Here is a 19,632-nt window from a genome sequence, read left to right on the forward strand (position 1 = left end):
CAACTGAGGAAGAAGACGACTTATTTGTCAGCCGAAATATTTATCCACCAACAATAAGGACGAAATAATAGCTTTTTCTTCAATTGCCACACTCCAACAACGCAACACTCGTAACCTACTTAGACCTTAACTCTGAGGCACCCCTTTTCCACTCGTATAGGTGTTAAAGAAGAAGAAACCAGAGTAAATAGAAGTTGTCAGAGAAATGACACTCCATTCTCTAAATGCCAATGGACTGGCCAATGAAGAACTGTGAATCAATCGATTAGCCAATCATGATGTCCGAAACAATTCCCAGATTCCCTAAAATGGATGATATATCATTACTCATATAACTTTTGCTTTATTCTACTGAAACTTACTTGTGGCGGTTTTTCCCAATACTTTCCTAACGTTTTCCTATCCCATTCTACTGTATCATCTATTATGTCTATTTTATCAACCTTGTTAATGAAATCGATTCCAAATAGAGAATATTTTTTTGTGGTTCATGCCGTTTGGATGTTGGAGAAACGTACAACAAATGCACATGAGTAGCGTCTGGGCGGTTGAATTCTCAAACAACATTCGTATTCTAGGGCAAAATATGCTCGAATTTTTTATTCAGATTCCAAGTTATTTGACTTGTGAGGCGTTCGAGTCCCGTAGCAATACTGTTTGCATATTACGAATCTTGAAGTTCAAACAGTTGTAGAGTATTTCGCGGTTTTCTTAAAAACTCAACCCGCACCATTAATAGAACACGATAAAGAAGATATATCCGGATAAAAGAGAATGTCTGGTGACCCTAATAATAATAATAATAATAATAATAATAATAATAATCTTTGTTTTCTTTTCAGGGGAGATCCCTTTGGTGAACGTGGTGACAAATGTGGACCAGCCTTCGCCTCGTATTCGATTCTTACGTCTTCTTCTTGGTGCTGGGGCCAATGCCAACTCCACAGACGGACAAGGAATGACAGCGGCGATGCATGCGGCAATTTTAAATCGAGTGGATGTCCTTGCTTTGCTTCTAGAATCGGTAAAATGATATTTTATGATTACATTTTTTAAATGTACTGTAGACGGTACCGTTACATCACTTAAAGCTACATCACAATCACAGTGTGACGTTTGCTGTTCCTGAATGATTTAATATTACAACAGAGCAACGCATGACCACACAATTTTTGATAATTCCTCGACGGGGTCTATTTTCTACTGTTCCTTGGCGCGCGAGTTCATCAGATCTCTCATTACCCAGTTTCCTTGCGTGTCATCAGTTTTGGGCTAAAAGGAGGGACACAGTCCTTGAACACCCCCATATTCGCCTGATTTGACCCCTTTGGACTTCATGCTCTTCCCTAAGCTCAAATCTGGTTCAAGCGGGAGTCTTTTGAGGATGTTGCATCGATTCAAACGAATGCGACGGCGGTGCTGGACAGTATTCCATTAGACCAAGAGTTCTCAAAGTGGGGTCCGTGGGACCTTGCCAACGGGTCCTCGACTTCTAAAAATTGACAATATTAAAATTGAACTCACACATGTTAAGAAAGAAGTATTTTTTTCAGTTACTAAAAAGAAAGAAATTAGAGATTATACATACGTTTATAAATTTAAATGTTTTCCTACTTTACTAAATTTCTGCCCTGTGAGTGTGAAGAGTTGTCTAAAAAGCCATTGCAACATTTGATCCCTTTCCCTATGCTTACTTATGTAAGCAGACTTCTTCTGCTCTTTGCAGTATTAAAACTTGAAAGCGAAATCGTCTTAATGTGGAATCGGACCTAAGATCGATGGCGACAAAAATTATTGCATATTTCAATGCAATTATGGAAAAACAAAAAATTTCATTCCTCACATTAGTAACTCCACATTTGAGAACGTTGTTTATCAAGTGATTTTCCGTATTTAAAAAAAATAGTCTTGAAAGTTACTGTAGTTTCAATTGTAATTTCGTTCACTAGGAAACAATCATGTATCTTTAGAATAAATTACTTATTACATTATTTTTTTGGAGTCTTTTCTTGTCAGTGGTAATTCTAACTAGTATATTTTTTCAATACCATGTGGAATTTCAGATAGCATTGCAAGGGGTCCGCAGATCATTTCCCGAATGAACAGGGGGTCCGCGTTATCGGAACTTTGAGAACCACTGCATTAGATGAATTTCCTAGGGGTTCCAAAGCCTCTACGACCGACTCCACGAGTAGGTAGCACGGGAAGAGATGTGTTGAAAATACCATGCTAATTAATTTTTCGAGCACCTTTTAGTGTATTATTTCGAACTAGTCTCGGAACGTATTGAACGGGCTGTGTATGTTTACTAAATGCGTCTTCGACATGGCATCCCGCGGTTCAATTCTTCCTCTAGGAGCACGTGCGATTAGGATTCTACGTTAAGCAGTGTTGACGCTGCAAATGAATGGTCGAATAAATTATTCATTTTATTTCAAAAACGATCGAAATCGAATACATACTTGAATTTCGATGCATTAAGAGGCCCCGCCACGACGAAATTAAAATACCGCTAATATTTCAGTAATTATGTGACATTTTCAAATAAACCAATATATATATATATATCGTAAAGCGGAACAAGAGCTCGCTAGACAATATTATTTTACATGTGATACCGTTACCAACACCTCACTTATCCGCTTTTGATTTCGGCTTTAGAAAATCGGCATTTATTTTCGTGTTTCTAAATGGCTTCAGACGGAAAGCTACTAGGTGACTTGTAATAACGGTACCTCATGCAAAATAATATTGTCTAGGGCGCTCTTATTCCATATTTCAATTATCTTTTATCTATTTGAAGATATCACATAATAACTGTAAAATTAGCGGTATTTTAATTTAGCAGTGATTAGGCCTCTTACGGTTAATTCACATCCAGTGTGACATGTCCATGCCAGTCCTATGTCATGCTCCGTCGATGTCACGGCTACGACTATTCACATTCACATTCGTATACCATGCCGTACCATGCCATGCCCTTACTGCTTTCTATCCCATTTCTCTTGGTTCTGGTCAACTTCGTGTTGCTTCGTGTGCTCCGAAGAATGCCGAAAGATCGCGGCTGGCGAGCCACGACCAGGCTGGTTTCTCTTCGAGGCGGCCCGTCATATACTTTTAATACTTTATGTGTAAAACACTTTTATTTTTCATTAAACAGTTAATACACTTCATAACTGTCCAACAGATTTTCTTGCCTGGAGCATTAAACTGTTGAAAAAGAAGAAGAAAGCCTTTCGGGGAGCGCAGGACTGGCCACTTGGCTACTTGGCAATCGCCAAGAGGCCGAGGGGCCCCGCCGGGATCACAAGGAACAGGACCTGTAGGTCTTGGTGGATTTTTCGCGATCGCAAATGCCTTCTTGATTCTTCCTAGCAAAAAGTTTGCGGAAGCCTAAGTACATCATTCCGAAAGAAGTCTTCGCGATCCGCTCTTGCTCATATCAGTACGGCGGGCGGTCCCTGAGTCAGTAAAACTTGGTACTTCGCAAAAAGCCCCCTCCAGTCCGTAACAGCCCCGTAACAGAGTGATTTGTTTAGTAATGTGTTCTTACCCTTCTGTGACGACACGCTCGGAAGAGTAATACTCCCGCCCTTTTTCCGCGCGCTACTCTAGCCAGCTGCTTTACGCGCTATCCTAGGCAGTTGTTTTAAGTTGGTCACAAAATTTATATCATGAAGTACAAGGGGAACAAAACGAGCCCTATATCATGGAGTACAAGGGCATAAGTACTACAATTACTTATCTGCACAAAAGTAAATAAATTACTTTTTAAGTATTATTTTCATATTATTTTAATTTAATAAGTGTTATAAAAACGTAAAAAAATGTAAAAAAAGCTTTTCTCGGGCCGGGTTTGAACTCACGCCAAAAGAGAATTTTATAACTGGCATATAGCACTAGCCCACTCGGCCACGAAGGCCGACAGCAGCAAGTGTTTGATTTCTGCTATTTTAATGCAACGTGGCAAGAAGTGGATAATGCCAACCAATCAGAACTGTGTTTGTCGTTTCTACTTCCGGGAGCATTACTCTCCCGAGTTAGTCCTCTCCTGTGTACTCAAGTCACAGTGAATGAGCATTTTCTAAATTGAAAATTGTTAAAACTAGACTTAGATCTACGATAAGTCGAAACCATTTCTCTCCTTTACTTTTTATGTTTACAGAAAGTAGGCAAAGAAAAAGTAATTGAGCCTCATCAAATGAAGAGCTGTGTAAAAAACTCAAAGTAAATGAAGTATCTTCACGATTACTTTTGATTGTCTCAGTATTATTGTAACTTTTATTGTGATCTCTTTTGTACTAGATATTTATTCAATACAGAAAATATGATTTTGTCACTTATCATGTTTTTGCAACTGACGTGTTAAGTATATATACAAGGTGTTTCAAAACAACACCGACAACGTTTGGGAGGTGATTCCTGCCATTAAGATAAGACAAAAAGTATAGACCAAACTGGGTGCACAAAATGCTTTCTTTCGGAGTTATAGACTGCCGAGAACGTGAAAAACTGAAATTTAAAGGTCCGTAGCTCCAAAATTATGATACCTAAAGTAATTGGGTCAAGACTTCACTTAAGAACTTATATGTGCCCTATCCAAATATCCAAGTTTCAGAATCCTAAGGTACCCACGCAAATATTTTTATAGAGGAAGTTTTTCTACGGGCATATAATTTGAAGTACTCACAACTACTTCTATAAAAAATGTTGCGGAAGTGGCGCAGGATTCTGAACCTTGGATATTTGGATAGAGTACATACTAGTTCCCAAGTAGAATCTTGAACCGACTATGGTAGTTCCGATAGTTTTGGATTTATGGATCTTTAAAGTTAATTTTTTCATGTTTTCGGCAGCCTATAACTCCGAAAGAAAGCATTTGTGCACCCAGTTTGGTCTATACCTTTTGTCTTATCTTGATGTCAGGAATCACCTCCCGGACGTTGTCGGTGTTTTTTGAAACACCCTATATATATATATATATATATATATATATATATATATATATATATATATATATATATATATATATATATATATATATATATATATGGGAGGGTCTAAAGGACTCGCTCTAAGGGCTCTCAACTTGGCCAGTCCGACATGGGCGGAGTGAGGAATTGTCTGCTGGGGGCAGACTTTTGGTCAGTCTCGGACTTGTGGAATACTTCCTAGGCGAGTGTGGAGATAATATGAATACCTCATTTTTTGTCAAGAAGTTGGAAGGGGAATGTCCCCCATAGCTTCACCCATGGTTACATACCAAACGGAGTACTTCGGCATATTATTTGAGACCTGTTCAGACCAACTCGTGAAATATGAAAACATCGCAAATAAAACAATACAAAAAAAATTGTACCCACGCGAGGCCAACATATAGAAATAAAACGGTAATATTGAAAAACTGTTTTAATAGTAAGAAATTTAACAAATAAATAGAAAAAAAGGGTAAAAGAATCTGAAGCACGTACAGTTGTAGAAAATATACTACCGAAAACTAAAACTTTAGCTTATGCGGGTTATAGAGGAAATCAAAAGAGCCGAAACACACTGAACACTGTTCGTAGCTTTTCCTAGGAAAATTTCCCTCGACTGACACAAAATTTTCCCTAGTTTGTTGAGTGTCCAATTTCTCTAACATAACTTATGTGATAAGATTCATTAAAGGAGTTGCCAACCACATTTGTTCTATTCATTTGCTTTTTCTTTCTTTCTTTCTTTCTTTTACTGTTTCCTTCATTTTTTAACAAAAAAGTATACACAAACACACTCAGCCAACAATGGGTGTAAATTTTGCCACTTTGAACAGACTGAGACACATGCACAAACTACTGCTATTGAATCGGTTTATTTCTGAAGAACAAAGAATTATTTAAGAGCCTGCCTTACTAAAAATAATACTAAATTTACGATTTTATTTTGCTTGATTATTCATCAGTGAAAGGAGATAATGAAATGCAAGTTACCACAATCATAGATAATGTTATTCTATAACAGAGAATATGAACCTGAAGAATGTTCAGTGTTGCAATCCATAGAAATTACAGTGTTGGCAGAAAAAAACAATTTCCCTAAAATCTAAGCTAACAGCGAGTAGAGGAATGAACTCAACTGCATTTAATTACGTATCATGTTGTTTTTGTTTCTCGTGAACTACTTTTTAATTAACATTATTATTTAGTTTTAATAACTGTATGTTAAAACTATTTTGTTTATTACAAACTAAATACAACTATTATTTAAAAAGTAGTTCACAGAAAACCAAAACAATATGATACGTAACCAAATGCAGTTGAGATTGTTCCTCTACTCGCTGCCTCAACTTAGATTTTAGGGAAATTGTTTTTCTGGGAACACTGTAATTTCTATGGATGGCAACACTGAACATTCTTCAGGTTCTTATTCTCTGTTATAGAAAAACATTATCTATGATTGTGGTAACTTGTATTTCATTATCGCCGTTCACTGATGCAAGCAAGCAAACGAAAAATTGTAAACTTTGTATTATTTTTAGTGAGGTAGTGTATTTTGGTCACTCAGTCAGTGCGAGGATTTCCCTGGATTTTTCACGTTTTATCGAAAAATTCCCTTTTCTCCAGACCCAGCAAAAATATTTCCTACTAACCTATGCACAAAGAAAGTGCCAGATCTGGGAGAAATGTATTAACATTTTATTTGCTCCCGTTTCAAACTATTTATGACATTTTATGATATTAGTATCTTAATAGATTGGCGGCAGCTCCCCTCCCCTTCTCCAACATGAAAGAGCCCCAACTTTTTTTTACAGTCCAAATTCGATACAAACCGTGCAAACCACTTATACTCTTCCAATTTTGACTTTATACCTCCAAACTAAAAGTCTTGGCGGAATCCCTAATTAATTATCGTATTAGAACTCACTATAAAACCACTAAAGTAACACAAGTATGACAAATATAGAGGATGTCCGATGAAAACAAGAAATATCATAAAATGGGCTTATTGAGAAAATCTAGTTTAAATTCTTTAATAGTCTACTGTTTAAACGGATCATCAGATATGTAATATTCTTTACTGTGGTCATTTATTAGTTTCAACCAAGTGCCGTTCTTTGACACTTTTGTACTTCCTATTTTCCCCAATAGAATGAACTGTAAGTTATATTCTTAAGTTATAAGTTAAGTACTGTATAATAGCATATACAGTACAATATCAATCACTGGCGTCTCTGCCATATAAAAGTTGGGGGGGGGGACATCAAAGAAAGTGATTTAAATGGTACTACCTTACCCAACCTGTTTATTAACTTCGATTCCATTTCTTACCATTCTGCTTACCATCACGGATCCCCTAAGGCATGGGCGGCGATTAGGGGGGTCAAGGGGAGGCAGTTGCCCCCCCACTTTTTTGAAGTGACTCCTTAATGTATATAGTTTCATTTGGAAATGTAAAGTTTTTCTATGTACTACTGGTTCATAGAAAAAATGGTGCCATACAATATTTACTGTTGTGTGAGTACATATTGGTTATTTGTCTTCCCGTGGAGTTAAGATAGCTACAGGAATTGCATTTTAATTGCAATCTAAAGCAATTAACATTGCAATTGCTTATTTCTTTAAATGTCGTAGCATATGCTTGTAGTATTTACTGTCTTTCATTTTCTAAGAGTAATAGCATACATTTAATGGCATGTGTGGAATAAAAATATAAGTTGTACATTAATCTCCAGTTTCAATGTAACTTCTAGAAAACAAGTTTCATTATTTATTACTATGATTAATTTTAATCTTTCCATTTATTTGTTTCGCAAATTTGTTATTAAATAACGTAATCACACAATTTTCCAGACTGAATTTTAAGATATTCATGAGCAAGGAATCAAATCTCTTCTTACATTTTTGTTCTTTAAGAATACTAAGGGCTAGTACCTACTTGCATTGCTCTGTTAATTTACTTATTAAAATGTGAAATACGATATTTTAACTGAAAAAGATAGTACCGGTATCCTATTAGTTATACAGCCTTTCGCCGAATATCCAGATCATGCCTTGTCCCCCCACTTTTAACGTCCAATCGTCGCCCGTATCAAGAACTCGATTACAATCGTTTCACAGACTGAATATTATATTCCAAATAAATATAATTATTATTATTTATATGATATTCTGTGGTTAGTAAATATATTAAATTAGAATAAAATATTGGGGGGACGCGTCCCCCTCCGCCAGAGACGCCCGTGACATCAATAAATTTTCTTGATTCCTTCTTCTCTCCCACATATACAGTACCGTATTTATGAGAAAAATGTTAGATTTGTTGCTAAACGTACTAAACCTAGTACGAAAGTACAAGCAGTGTTTCCCAAATTTATCTGTGCAACTGCAAACATTGGCATTGAAAAGAAAAGTAGTTTCTCTCTCTCTCCAATGAATATAAGTCCATGTTATATTTGTTAAATTAGCGTGCTTCTATAGCACGCTGTACAAAAACTGTTGGAATCGAACCCGGGAAAAACCCACGAGATTGCCCTTGAATTCCAATAAATATTACAAGTAGTAAATAGGCTTTTCTGAAAGCTGGTATTAGTCTACTCATTTATAAATCATTTGAAACAATAGTACTAAAGTTTTGTATTATACTAAACAAATTTAAATATTATTCATAAATGGTACTCTACAATATATATTTTGAACAACAAATTTCAAAATACTGTAAAACGCGTTTAATTGGCAAAAGTGCTGCCATCTACTATCAATATTTGAACTAGAATTTCTTTTTGTGTGTATTTTTTCTGATTTTTAAAATTATTATGGACATACAGAATAATACCAGCCAGGGTGTAAGAGTGAGGTAGAACGCGGGGGATGCCGTCCACTCACCTTCAAAAATATGTAAGGCGTTCCCCAGGGGCGGATCCAGGGAGGATCGACCCCCCAGAAGTGTGAGTTTTCTTATTTTATGTATAAATGAAACCCATCCCAGAGTTTGAAGCTCTTAAAAGTAGTTCTAAATAGCAGTATTACAGCCCCCCCCAGAAGTCCGTTGTGGATCCGCCCCTGCGTCCCCCCAGTTTCTAAAAAAATACAATGGGCAAAGATAGGTAGGAGGACGACGTGACGTCATGCCGCTACCTACCGCCCCCTATCTTTTCAGATCCACTTTTACCCCTGACACAAGAGAGAAATTTGTTAAATTCACTAAGATGCACTGAGTTATAAAGGCGTTTACATATGACTCTACAACAGAACTTTTGAGATTATGCCAACGCTGTATTGACAATTAAAATTAGCTATAGTTGTACCTTTTACTCGAAGTATGAGCACTTAGTGACCAGCATATATGCTCAATCTAATATATTGTATATATTCTATCCATACTATATATATCCATTATCAAAAGTATTTGATATTTTAAGGCAGCCATAATTTGTCGTATTACGATCCGGACAAACTTCAATGTAGGGTAAGAATCCCAAAAATGAGACCCTAAAAGTTAAGATGCTGTATACTGGTTAATTATAGCATAAACAAACACAGTTGTTACTTTAATATATTCTGTGGAATGTCTAATTTACGATACAGACTATTGAAATACATAAAAATATAACAATAAAAAATTATATTGAAAAATGTGATCAAAGTTGCTACACTGCTATTTTTATGAGAGGTACCTAATAAGAGACCCAGGTTTTTTTGTGTACTCTTAAAAGAGTTTTTTATTAATTCCCCATTCAACAATGTCTTTAATTCATTCCACATCATATCACTTACAGTTATGATTTTCCCTCACTGCAGTTTATGTATTTACCTTTCCTCATGATTATGGTTAAAGGCCATAATGACTGTGAAAGTTTGAATAATAAAGTTTTCTGTACCACCCATAGCCCAACCATTGCTTTCTGAATAGCAGAATATACTAAACATCTCTTCCCCTACAGAGGGCGTAACCCTCTTCGGGTAGTAGCTAGCGTAGGCTAGCTGGTAAAAAAAAAAAAAAAAATGTCTTTAAGCCAAATCCTATGACGGCACAAAAGTATAAAACGCTACACTTTCAATCTAACACTTCCTTCATTTTAGGATATACGCCCTGTAAAATTTTACACTTTTTGTGCGTATAAACTGCAACGCTATTTTATCACTTCTGTTAATGTGCAAATATGTACCAAATGAGGAGAAATGTGTGCAAAATGACAGTACAATGCCAACGAAATCACTGGCTCTTTGTGCACAACCACGGGCGTCTCTGGCGGGGGACGAGGGGGACACGTCCCCCTCAATATTTTAAAGTACAAAATATTAAACATTTTATTCTAATTTAATTATTTATTAACGATAGAATAACATATAAATAATATAAATAATACTAATTTTTTACTTGGAATATATAATATTCAGGCTGTAAAACGATTATAACAGAGTTCTTGATATACCTGAAGGTAAGCAGAACGGTAAAAATGGAATCGAAGATAATAAACAGGTTGGACTACGAAGTACCATTTAAAGAAATTTCTTTGATGTCCCCCCCAAATTTTACATACCAGAGACGCCAGTGTGCAGAACTAAGTCTAAGAGACTATTTTGTGAATACAGAAATGTCGATACAAATGAACTCCTAACATAAGACCCAATATTATCATACGGATCACATTATGAGGCCGGTCTTATATACTGAACCCGTTAAGGGTCTCATAATAAGACATTCGACCGATAAACAAATGACTAACGCCATCTCAAATATAAGTGGAAGAAAATCGGTAACTCATTATATGTTGCAATACGCATATTCACTGGTATAAAAGAAAGTAAAGAAAGAATGAATATCAATTTACCTTCTCCATTTTGAGCGCCTGATGTGTGCACGTTAAGAAAACTTTGTAGGGGCGCAATTACTTCCAGAATCCACTACACAAACAACTCTCCACATAACAGGCTCACGTGACTTCCGGTGCTGTAGTAGGCTATTTCCTTTTGTTTTAGCTCGCTTCCACTACCTTGCATCTCTTGCTTCACCAGATAGGTAGGCAGGGGTGCCCACAAGGGGGGGGCTATGACGCAAACTGCGTCATTGAAATATTTGGGGGGGGGGTAAAATCTATATAAATATGTTTGATGAGGGGGGTAAAATTAATCGAAAAGAAGATTTTTTCATGGAAGAACACCTACGGATAGACAATTGGGGGGGGGTGCGTCATAGACATAAGGGGGGGTAGGCACCACTGAGGTAGAGGTCTCAATTTAGGTGCCTATCTTCATATTAGGGGTTCTTAACCTATAAACTAAAGATAATGCATCAGGACAACAACGACTCACCAACCTTAAGATCATATCCATAGAGAATAAGTTAGCTTCAAAGCTATCTTCTGAGGGCATTGTAAAAACCTTTGGAGCCAAAAGAGCCCGCAAAGTTAAATTTTAGTTCAAGCTTTTTGTGTTTTCATTTAACTTACGTCGATTTAATAGATTTGCAAAATGTCAGAGTATAATACTCGAGACAACAGCTTGACTGTTTGTCATTAGGGATGCGCACGAGACAAGATTTGTGGCTGTCTCGTCTCGAAAATGTACTGTAAAATGATATCTTGACTCGAAAAATGTATATTTGTCTATTGGAAGAGCGGTGTCTCGACTCGAATTTTGTTAGGAAATTCCTGTCCCGACTCGTCTCGTGCGCATCCCTATTTGTCATATTCTATTCATTCTACACATGTTGATACATTCTACATGTTTCTACACATGAAACTGTTGATTCATTTTACACATATGCACATCCCGATTCCAATAATTACAAAAGACATTGTGATTTGCAGTTATTATGATTAAGACTATAAGAATATGTGGAGCATGCAGGAACGGATCCAGAACCGAGTTCTGGTAGGGGGCGGTGGGTTGTCATACTGCTACTTTCAAGGGTTTTGAACTTTGGGATGGGTTTTATTTATATATATAAAATAAAAAAGTTTCCTCTTCTGGGGGGGCGACCACCCCGATCGCCCCCCCCTGGATCCGCCCCTGGGAGCATGCTACTTTCAGATTATTTGGCAATCAAATAATAATTTAGTTTGGTGTTTTATCTTGTACTAAAAATTAAATTATGTATTGCAATTTTGAAATCCAGCTTTACCACTTGAAGGAATAATGGAATAGGAGAATTGCTATGTGATGCAAATATCAGGTGTAGTCGAGGAGCGTTTTGGTTTGGTTGATCAAGGGGAAGGGGGGTGCGGTAAGGTGATTTCTTGCCCCAGGAAACAACTAGCCTAGTTGCGTCGCTGCTGATGGTGTACGACGCCTTCCACATGTGCAGCAGAAGATGATAGAGATGAGAGGCAATTACATTGAACGAACGTAACACATGCAAGGGCGCCCATGTTGTGGTTTCCAACGAGAGCCAAGTATAAGCGACGTTTCAAAAATAGTTTCAAACCTTCTTGTAACTAATGTAAAAATTATATTGGATTTTCGATATTCTGAAGTACAATTTCCTCTAGGGGGGAAAGCGCCCCACCTTGCCCCCCTGATGGGCGCCCTTGAACAGGTGTTCTTCTGTGCATAAAGCCAGATACGAATCCTAACAACGTTGTTATTACTTTTTATCCTGCTCTTGCATATATAAATAAAGGAATTACAGTATTTTTCTATTTGTTGGTGGCCAACTCAAATATTGGTATTTTATGAAAGCTTGCAAGTGCATTAGAAAAGAAGTTGTTGCTAAAATAATGGCCGTTTTGAACAGTCATCTTTAAACATTCATAAGTAAACTTAAACAAAACTTTATTAATCGAAATATGAACCATTGCAATCAACACATTTTTGTCAACAAAAACAAGTTTGTTTATACCAGTAGCTTAAAAATCCGAAGTTGAGCCGATGAAGTCGTTAAAGACGTTTCTTGCATCCTGTTTGTTTTTGAAGCATTTCTCGCACAAGAAATTTTCGAGATGCTTGAAAAAGTGGTCATCGTTAGGCGAGAGGTCCGATGTGTATGGTACGTGGTGGATATTCTCATAGCCCAACTAGTGCAGCCTTTGTCGCGTGCTCATTGCAACGTGTGATTTAGCGTTGTCGTGCAGAAGCATTGGTCCTTTTCTGTTGACCAAGGCTGGGCACATGCATTGAAATTTTTCGTGCATTTCATCGATTTGTTGACAGTATTTCTTCTCTGTTATAGTGTCATCTGGATTCAATAAGCTGTGATAGATCAGACCGGCCGTGCATCACCAAACAGTCACCATTATCTTCTTGTAGTGCAACTTCGGCTTTAGGAAGTGTCGCCGAGCCTCGTCTTCATCCAACCATTCTGCAGAACATCTCCAATCGTCATAGAGAATCCACTTTTCGTAGCAGTCACAATCCGGTCGTGAAACTGGTCGTTTTTGTTGCGTTGATGATAATGGGGGGAAACCTCCAAATGACGAGTAAAAAAAAAAAAAAAAAAAAAAAACGTTCAATTCGTGCGGTACCCATTTGTCCAGCTTCTCAACTCTTCCGATTCGGTTCAAATAGCGACCAACTGTAGAATGGTCTACGTTGAGCTCTTTGGTAATTTCTCGTGTGATTTTTGAGTGCGTCAGCTTCGATTAACGCCTTTCATTGGACGTTGTCAACTTCGGATAGTCGACGGCAACCCTCCCTATTCAACTTTGAGACTAAAATCACCAGTGCAGAATTTTGCAAACCATCTGCGTCTTATACGTTCAGAAGCGGTGTCATCATCCCATGCTTTGTTGATATTTCGACTTGCTTCCGCAGCATCGTGCCCAAGTCTGAACTCGTGAAGTAAAATGATCCGAATTTCTTGTTTTGACAGCACTTTATAAATGATTGAAAAAACAAGAAATATATTAGTATTAATTAATAAAGCGAAAAGCACGCTTAAAATGACCCGTTTAATGATCTATGATCCATTTCTAATCTATTTACTGAACATTTATTAAAATACCAATACATAAACATAGGCTACATAAAAACGGCCATTAGGTATATTTTTGCAACAACTTGATTACACAAAATATTTATCGATCAGTTCTACGTTTCTCAATATTTTAGGTAGCCCGTCCCTATAGCTCCGCCCCTATTTCTACCATAGAACCAACGTGCTCACACAATCTTTAATAGCTTTTGCTTCAATGTACATTTATTTTCTGTATGTTGGACACTTTCCAACAGAACAGATGGTGGCCAATATATACAGGTTTCACTGTACTTGTTGCTTTTAATGTCATTTCAGGATGCTTTAGACTTAACGGTTCAGGATGCTGATGGAAACACGGCTTTGATGTATGCCGCCGCCTTCGGACATGTGGACATAATATCTCTTATTCTTGGAGCAGTCTCACGTACACACCAAAGCATTTTGCTAGGTAGGAATGTTTCAACATTAGAATAATTGAGTATTATTATTTTTATTTTTTAAATACTTTTAAATATAGGTGATAGCAATTAAGTTTATTTCTTGTGCTGTGATCCAGCGGTTTTCAACCTTTCGATACTCCCGGACCGGCAGAATACAGGAACAAAACTTGGAGACCAGCAAAGTAGAAAGCGCAATACTCCGTTTAGATGCTTAATTCTAATATTTATTATTAACATTATTTATCATTGAAATAAGGAAAGCAAACATTACAAATTTTAGAGCAACAACTATACCATATTTTACTTATACGTTAGAAATGTTACAATTTTAATCGATTTTACTTGAAAAGTCATTTTTATGGTTGCTGTTTATTTACAAAAATCTTCTCGAATCGTGGATCCAATGTTTGAGCTGTAAGCCGTAGAATGGCATAAAGTTCCTGTATTTCGTTCTAATTTCAGACAGCAGAATGAGTTGTTTCAACCGGACTGGATACGTAGTTTAAAATGTCCTTAACAACTTCAAAACTTTTCTGCTCAGATCTGGATATTCTACACTCACAAATAATCGAAATCGATGAAACGTCACCACGTCATAAGTCAAAGTTGACCACTCCTTAATATTACGGAAGGATACCGGTCTGCCAACAACCAGTTGAAAACCACTGCTATAGTCTATGTATAGAGCTACCATTTAATCCAAGAAATAGAAATATGGTGCAGAGGTGAAAGATTAATGTTATTCAACCATGTAAAAATGTCGTCAATGGATAGTTCTATATTTGAATATAAGTACGAGATTTTCCGTACCTGTTATCGAAAAATTCCCTCCACAGAAGCAATTCACCGAATACACTCTGTCTGCTTTAAGAGTCTTCATCCCGGCGAAATTAAAATACCGCTAATTTTACAGTAATTATGTGATATTTTCAAATAGATAAATGATACTTGAAATATGGAACAAGAGCGCCCTAGACAATATTATTTTGCGTGATGTACCGTTATCACAAGTCACCGTCTAGTGGCTTTCCGTTTTCAGCTGTTTAGAAACGCGAAAATAAATGCCGATTTTCAAAATGGCTCGAAATCGAAAGCAGATAAGTGAGTCGTGATAACGGTTGCTCATGTAAAATAATATTGTCTAGGGCGCTCTTGTTCCACATTTCGATTATCTTTTATCTATTTGAAGATAACACATAATTACTGTAAAATTAGCGGTATTTTAATTTCGCCGGGATGAAGACTCTCAAGCACAAACTTTCTCAGTGGTGCACTGAGATTTTAACGGGGGAGGGATGTCATACGTGAATTTAAGGAGGATGCGTCATGAAGCATATTATGTAGAAGCAATAGGCACTACTGATGTAACTGTGAATCCTGTAATTCTGGCACCACACGCACACACGTAAGGTCGAAGACAACTTTTATTTTAACCCCCGTTCTAGTCGTTGTGCACAAGCATTTGTCTGGCTGTACATTATCAGTTACTTCCTTTAAAATTTCTGGTGCCGCTCCTGATCAGCAAGAACAGGTAAAAAAAAAAAAAAAAAATCGGTAAGTTTTACGTCCCATGGTTATGCTGGCTAGGCTAAAGGAAATGGTGATGATGAGAAATGAATGAAATGGTGGAATGAAGAAAGTGGGAGGAAACGGGAGAACCCACACGCACGGTGTTTGTCTACCACAAAACTCACTTGGCACGAGATTAGGATCGAACCAACGACCACATGCACAAGAGAGGCACTCTCTGCCACTGTGCCACCGCGGCCCTTACGTGGCTGTATACTGTATATACAGGGTGTCCCAAAATTAATGGTGAAAAATGAAACCACAGATTCCTGGCACCCAAACAAGATAAAAGTTTATATGACATATAGTACGGAAGTGGTCAGGGATGAATTTAGACATAACAGCTTCGAATATGGGAGAAAAGGAACTTCACACTTAGAAATGGAACTTGCCGAGTTGCAAATCCGCATTGAAGATGTGTGTAAACAGTTAATGCAACACACCAGGAGTGATAGAATGCATTCGAAACTCACGATTAGCACGTTGCATGGACGTGGGAGGACAGCACTTAGAACATGTTCTGTAAGTAAGTTTATTGTTAGCACGTATGACCTAGTGGTTTGTAGTGCTATTCTGTGTAAGGTTAGTACGTTACAAATACAGTACGTCGTTGTTGATTGTTATTTCATTGCATGACACGACTAGTTACACTTGTTCTTATTTCTACCCTCTCTCTGCATGTTGCTATCTGGTATACTACTTTCCATTGCCCCGTAAGATTATGCAACCATGCTAAGTTATTTTTGCTTTGACTCCCATTGTAGATAGGTGCAATCGTGTCATGGATAACAACTTTTTTCTGTATGGTTTCCATCTTTACTGTATCATTTATTACCCGTGCGGTACAGACATTCGGTGAATGAATAAATGACGTATGGAGAATCTCTGACGCAGTTGTGTAGCATGCGTTTAACATGTCAAGCCGATATGGTTTTTATGTCATTCTGAACCCCCTTTCTAGCTTCTATCATTATTCTGCTGGCAGGTGTGAAGATTCCAGCTAGCGCCGTGTGTGGACTTTGTGGTGGACAAACACCGTGCTCGTGGGTTTTCTCGGGGTTCTCACGTTTCCTCCCACTTTCTTCATTCCACCATTTCATTCATTTCTCATAATTATCATCTCCTTTAGCCTAACCGGCATAACCGTAGGACGTAAAACTTCAAGATTTCATTTCATTTCATTTTTTCCTTTCCCTCCTACATTCGAAGCTCTCTAGCTCCGCCCCTATCCATTTCCGGACTATATGTCATATAAATATGTTCTTTTTTCTTCTTTTGGTGCTAGGAAACTGTGGTTTCACTTTTGCCATTACTTTTGGGACAACCTGTATATATATATATATATATATATATATATATATATATATATATATATAGGCCTATAAAATGACAGCCTTTGAGGGAAGCGGTAGTCCCCTCTTCCCTAATCCATGAATGCCCTAATGCTTCTGATACCTCCTAATAGAAACATACCATTTTCAAGACGAGACTTCAATTTTCACGGCGAAGAGTATAACGATAACGTTTATAAATATGTTGATATGTACAACAGTCTGTAACGTATGATAGCAATGTCTTCTATGGCCGGAACTTAAGTTTTGTGGTCAGACATGTATAAACATGTTTTTCTACACTGAGAAAAAAATGTAGGTGGCGTATTTATAAAGGTAGGTTACATGCAAGAGCGCCGATTCTGGGGGGGGGGGGGCAAAGCTCATGTGGATCCCCTATTGTATTTATGAATATACAATATTTGGCATAATTTGAATGCAATTTGTCTTAAAATCCTCATATATATACTTCCGCATCTGAATACTCCCCCCCCAAAAAAAAATTACAGAGAAATCGGCACCCTTGGTTACATGCGTAATTCTTGTAGTTTTTGGACAACACGCATGTTTTATAATACTTTTCGTATAAGTGTTCCATTTATACGTACTTTCCGTATGAAACAATCAGGATCAAGATCTGGAACAGGCGATCAGGATCTCACATATAAATGGACGTATAAGCTATAACATATGGATGGGGAATGCAACATAAGTATATATGCATGCGATATACGGAAAACTGTTAGATGTCAGATATTCTGCAACGGCATGATGTAACATCTAAGGGTAGTGCGTATGTAGCATAATATGGATAACGAAAGTAAGCAAGAGGATTCCGTATATTTGTACAGTCACGAACATTAATAAATGGAGGCTGAAGCCATTATTTTTTATGGCTGCAACCTCCATTTATTAATGTTCGTGACTGTACAATATACCGCTGTCCGGAGAACGTATTTATGTCAGTCTACACATTTCAGATATAATACGTAGAAGAAGTCATTATGTATTTTCAATTATCAAGCAGTAATTTTATGAAGAAGAAAAAGGTAAATGCGGAAACTCATCGGAAAATAGCAAGGATCTTATAAAATAGAGGATCTGCCTATATGTATCTTCATCCTATTAAACTAATGAAGCCAAAAAACAACCGAGGATCGGCAAGTCTGATTGGCTACTCTCGTTTTCACCATCGTCTGATTGGCTACTTTCGTCTTCGCCATGATTGTTGGCTCAAAACATTGTGATCTTATTGGACGGAGTGGGCAGAATAGGGGTGGTGAAACTGTGACGTATGGCTTCAAGTTTTTGTTGTAAGGGCAGATCCTCTATTTTATAAGATCCTTGGAAAATAGGCTACATTAGTTTATATATTTTTTATCTTGAATGTTAACATTTATTGAGTAAACTTTGTTTTAATTAGTTCCAGAAATTCTGAAATAACGAACTTAGGGCTAATATATATACTGTAGATGTTATATAGGCCTATAAGACGAGACAGTTAAACCAAAGATGTTAACGCACTAACAGATTTCCCTTAACCAAGAAAGCTTTAAAAAATATTTAGATTTAATATTAACACTGATAGAGGTCTTTGACACCAATGATAACATCATCCTGTCAATTAATTACTTTCTATTATTATTTTTTTTTAAAGCTGGTAATAATAAACTCCACAGTTCGTTAACTAATTACTTAATATATTTCCTTTCATGGTGCACGTTCACTCAAACAGAAATCCTGTAGCGGCTTTTATTTACAGTATTTATTTTATTTACATTTTAATTTGCTGGAAAAAACAAACGGCTAGTTCTCATGTTGTAGCTATAGGTTCTAAAATATACGGTACAATAGTAATACTTAAAATGCGCACATACAAGAGACTGAAATCATAATGAATACTATTCTATTGTCTTTTGGATTTACAATCGTTATCTTCAAACTAGTTGTAATACAAAGAAGTAGACTTATTTTGTGAAGCACACATTCGTGTAAATTGCTTCATTGCAATGGCGGATCTAGAAGGTAAAAAAATTGGGGGGTAGGGATACGCATGAGACGAGTCGAGACGTATTTTCCTGACAAAATTCGAGTCGAGACACGGCTCTTCCAATAGAAAAATATACATTTTTCTAGTCGAGACATCACTTTTATAGCACATTTTCGAGACAAGACAGCCTCAAATCTTGTCTCGTGCGCATCCCTAAGGGGGGGGGAGAGGCAGCCAGAACCCAGGCTATGATAGGTATATTATGAGTTAACTATAAATTTTCAAAAAAATATGTAAATAATAGCTTATTTTCGTCACTCAAAAATCTGAGGGGCTGGGTTCCCGGCCCCAGGTTGGCTCCGCCACTGCTTCGTTGGAATATTATTTAGCTACATTAGCTGCTCTCCGTTTT

The 19,632-nt window shown here is 37.1% G+C and overlaps 1 protein-coding gene across 1 annotated transcript in view; it reads left to right on the plus strand.

Moving 5' to 3' along the window:
• LOC145672902 (uncharacterized) overlaps positions 1 to 19,632 on the plus strand; it is a 117,938-nt gene that overhangs the window by 12,563 nt on the left and 85,743 nt on the right. The window contains exons 2-3 of the mRNA XM_081742102.1: positions 843 to 1,024; positions 14,206 to 14,338. Coding sequence (XP_081598228.1) covers positions 843 to 1,024; positions 14,206 to 14,338 — 315 coding nt within the window. The remainder of the gene's footprint in view (positions 1 to 842; positions 1,025 to 14,205; positions 14,339 to 19,632) is intronic.

Source organism: Thermobia domestica, chromosome 16 (assembly GCF_964235325.1).
Source record: "Thermobia domestica chromosome 16, izTheDome1.hap1.1, whole genome shotgun sequence".
Lineage (NCBI taxonomy): Eukaryota > Metazoa > Arthropoda > Insecta > Zygentoma > Lepismatidae > Thermobia > Thermobia domestica.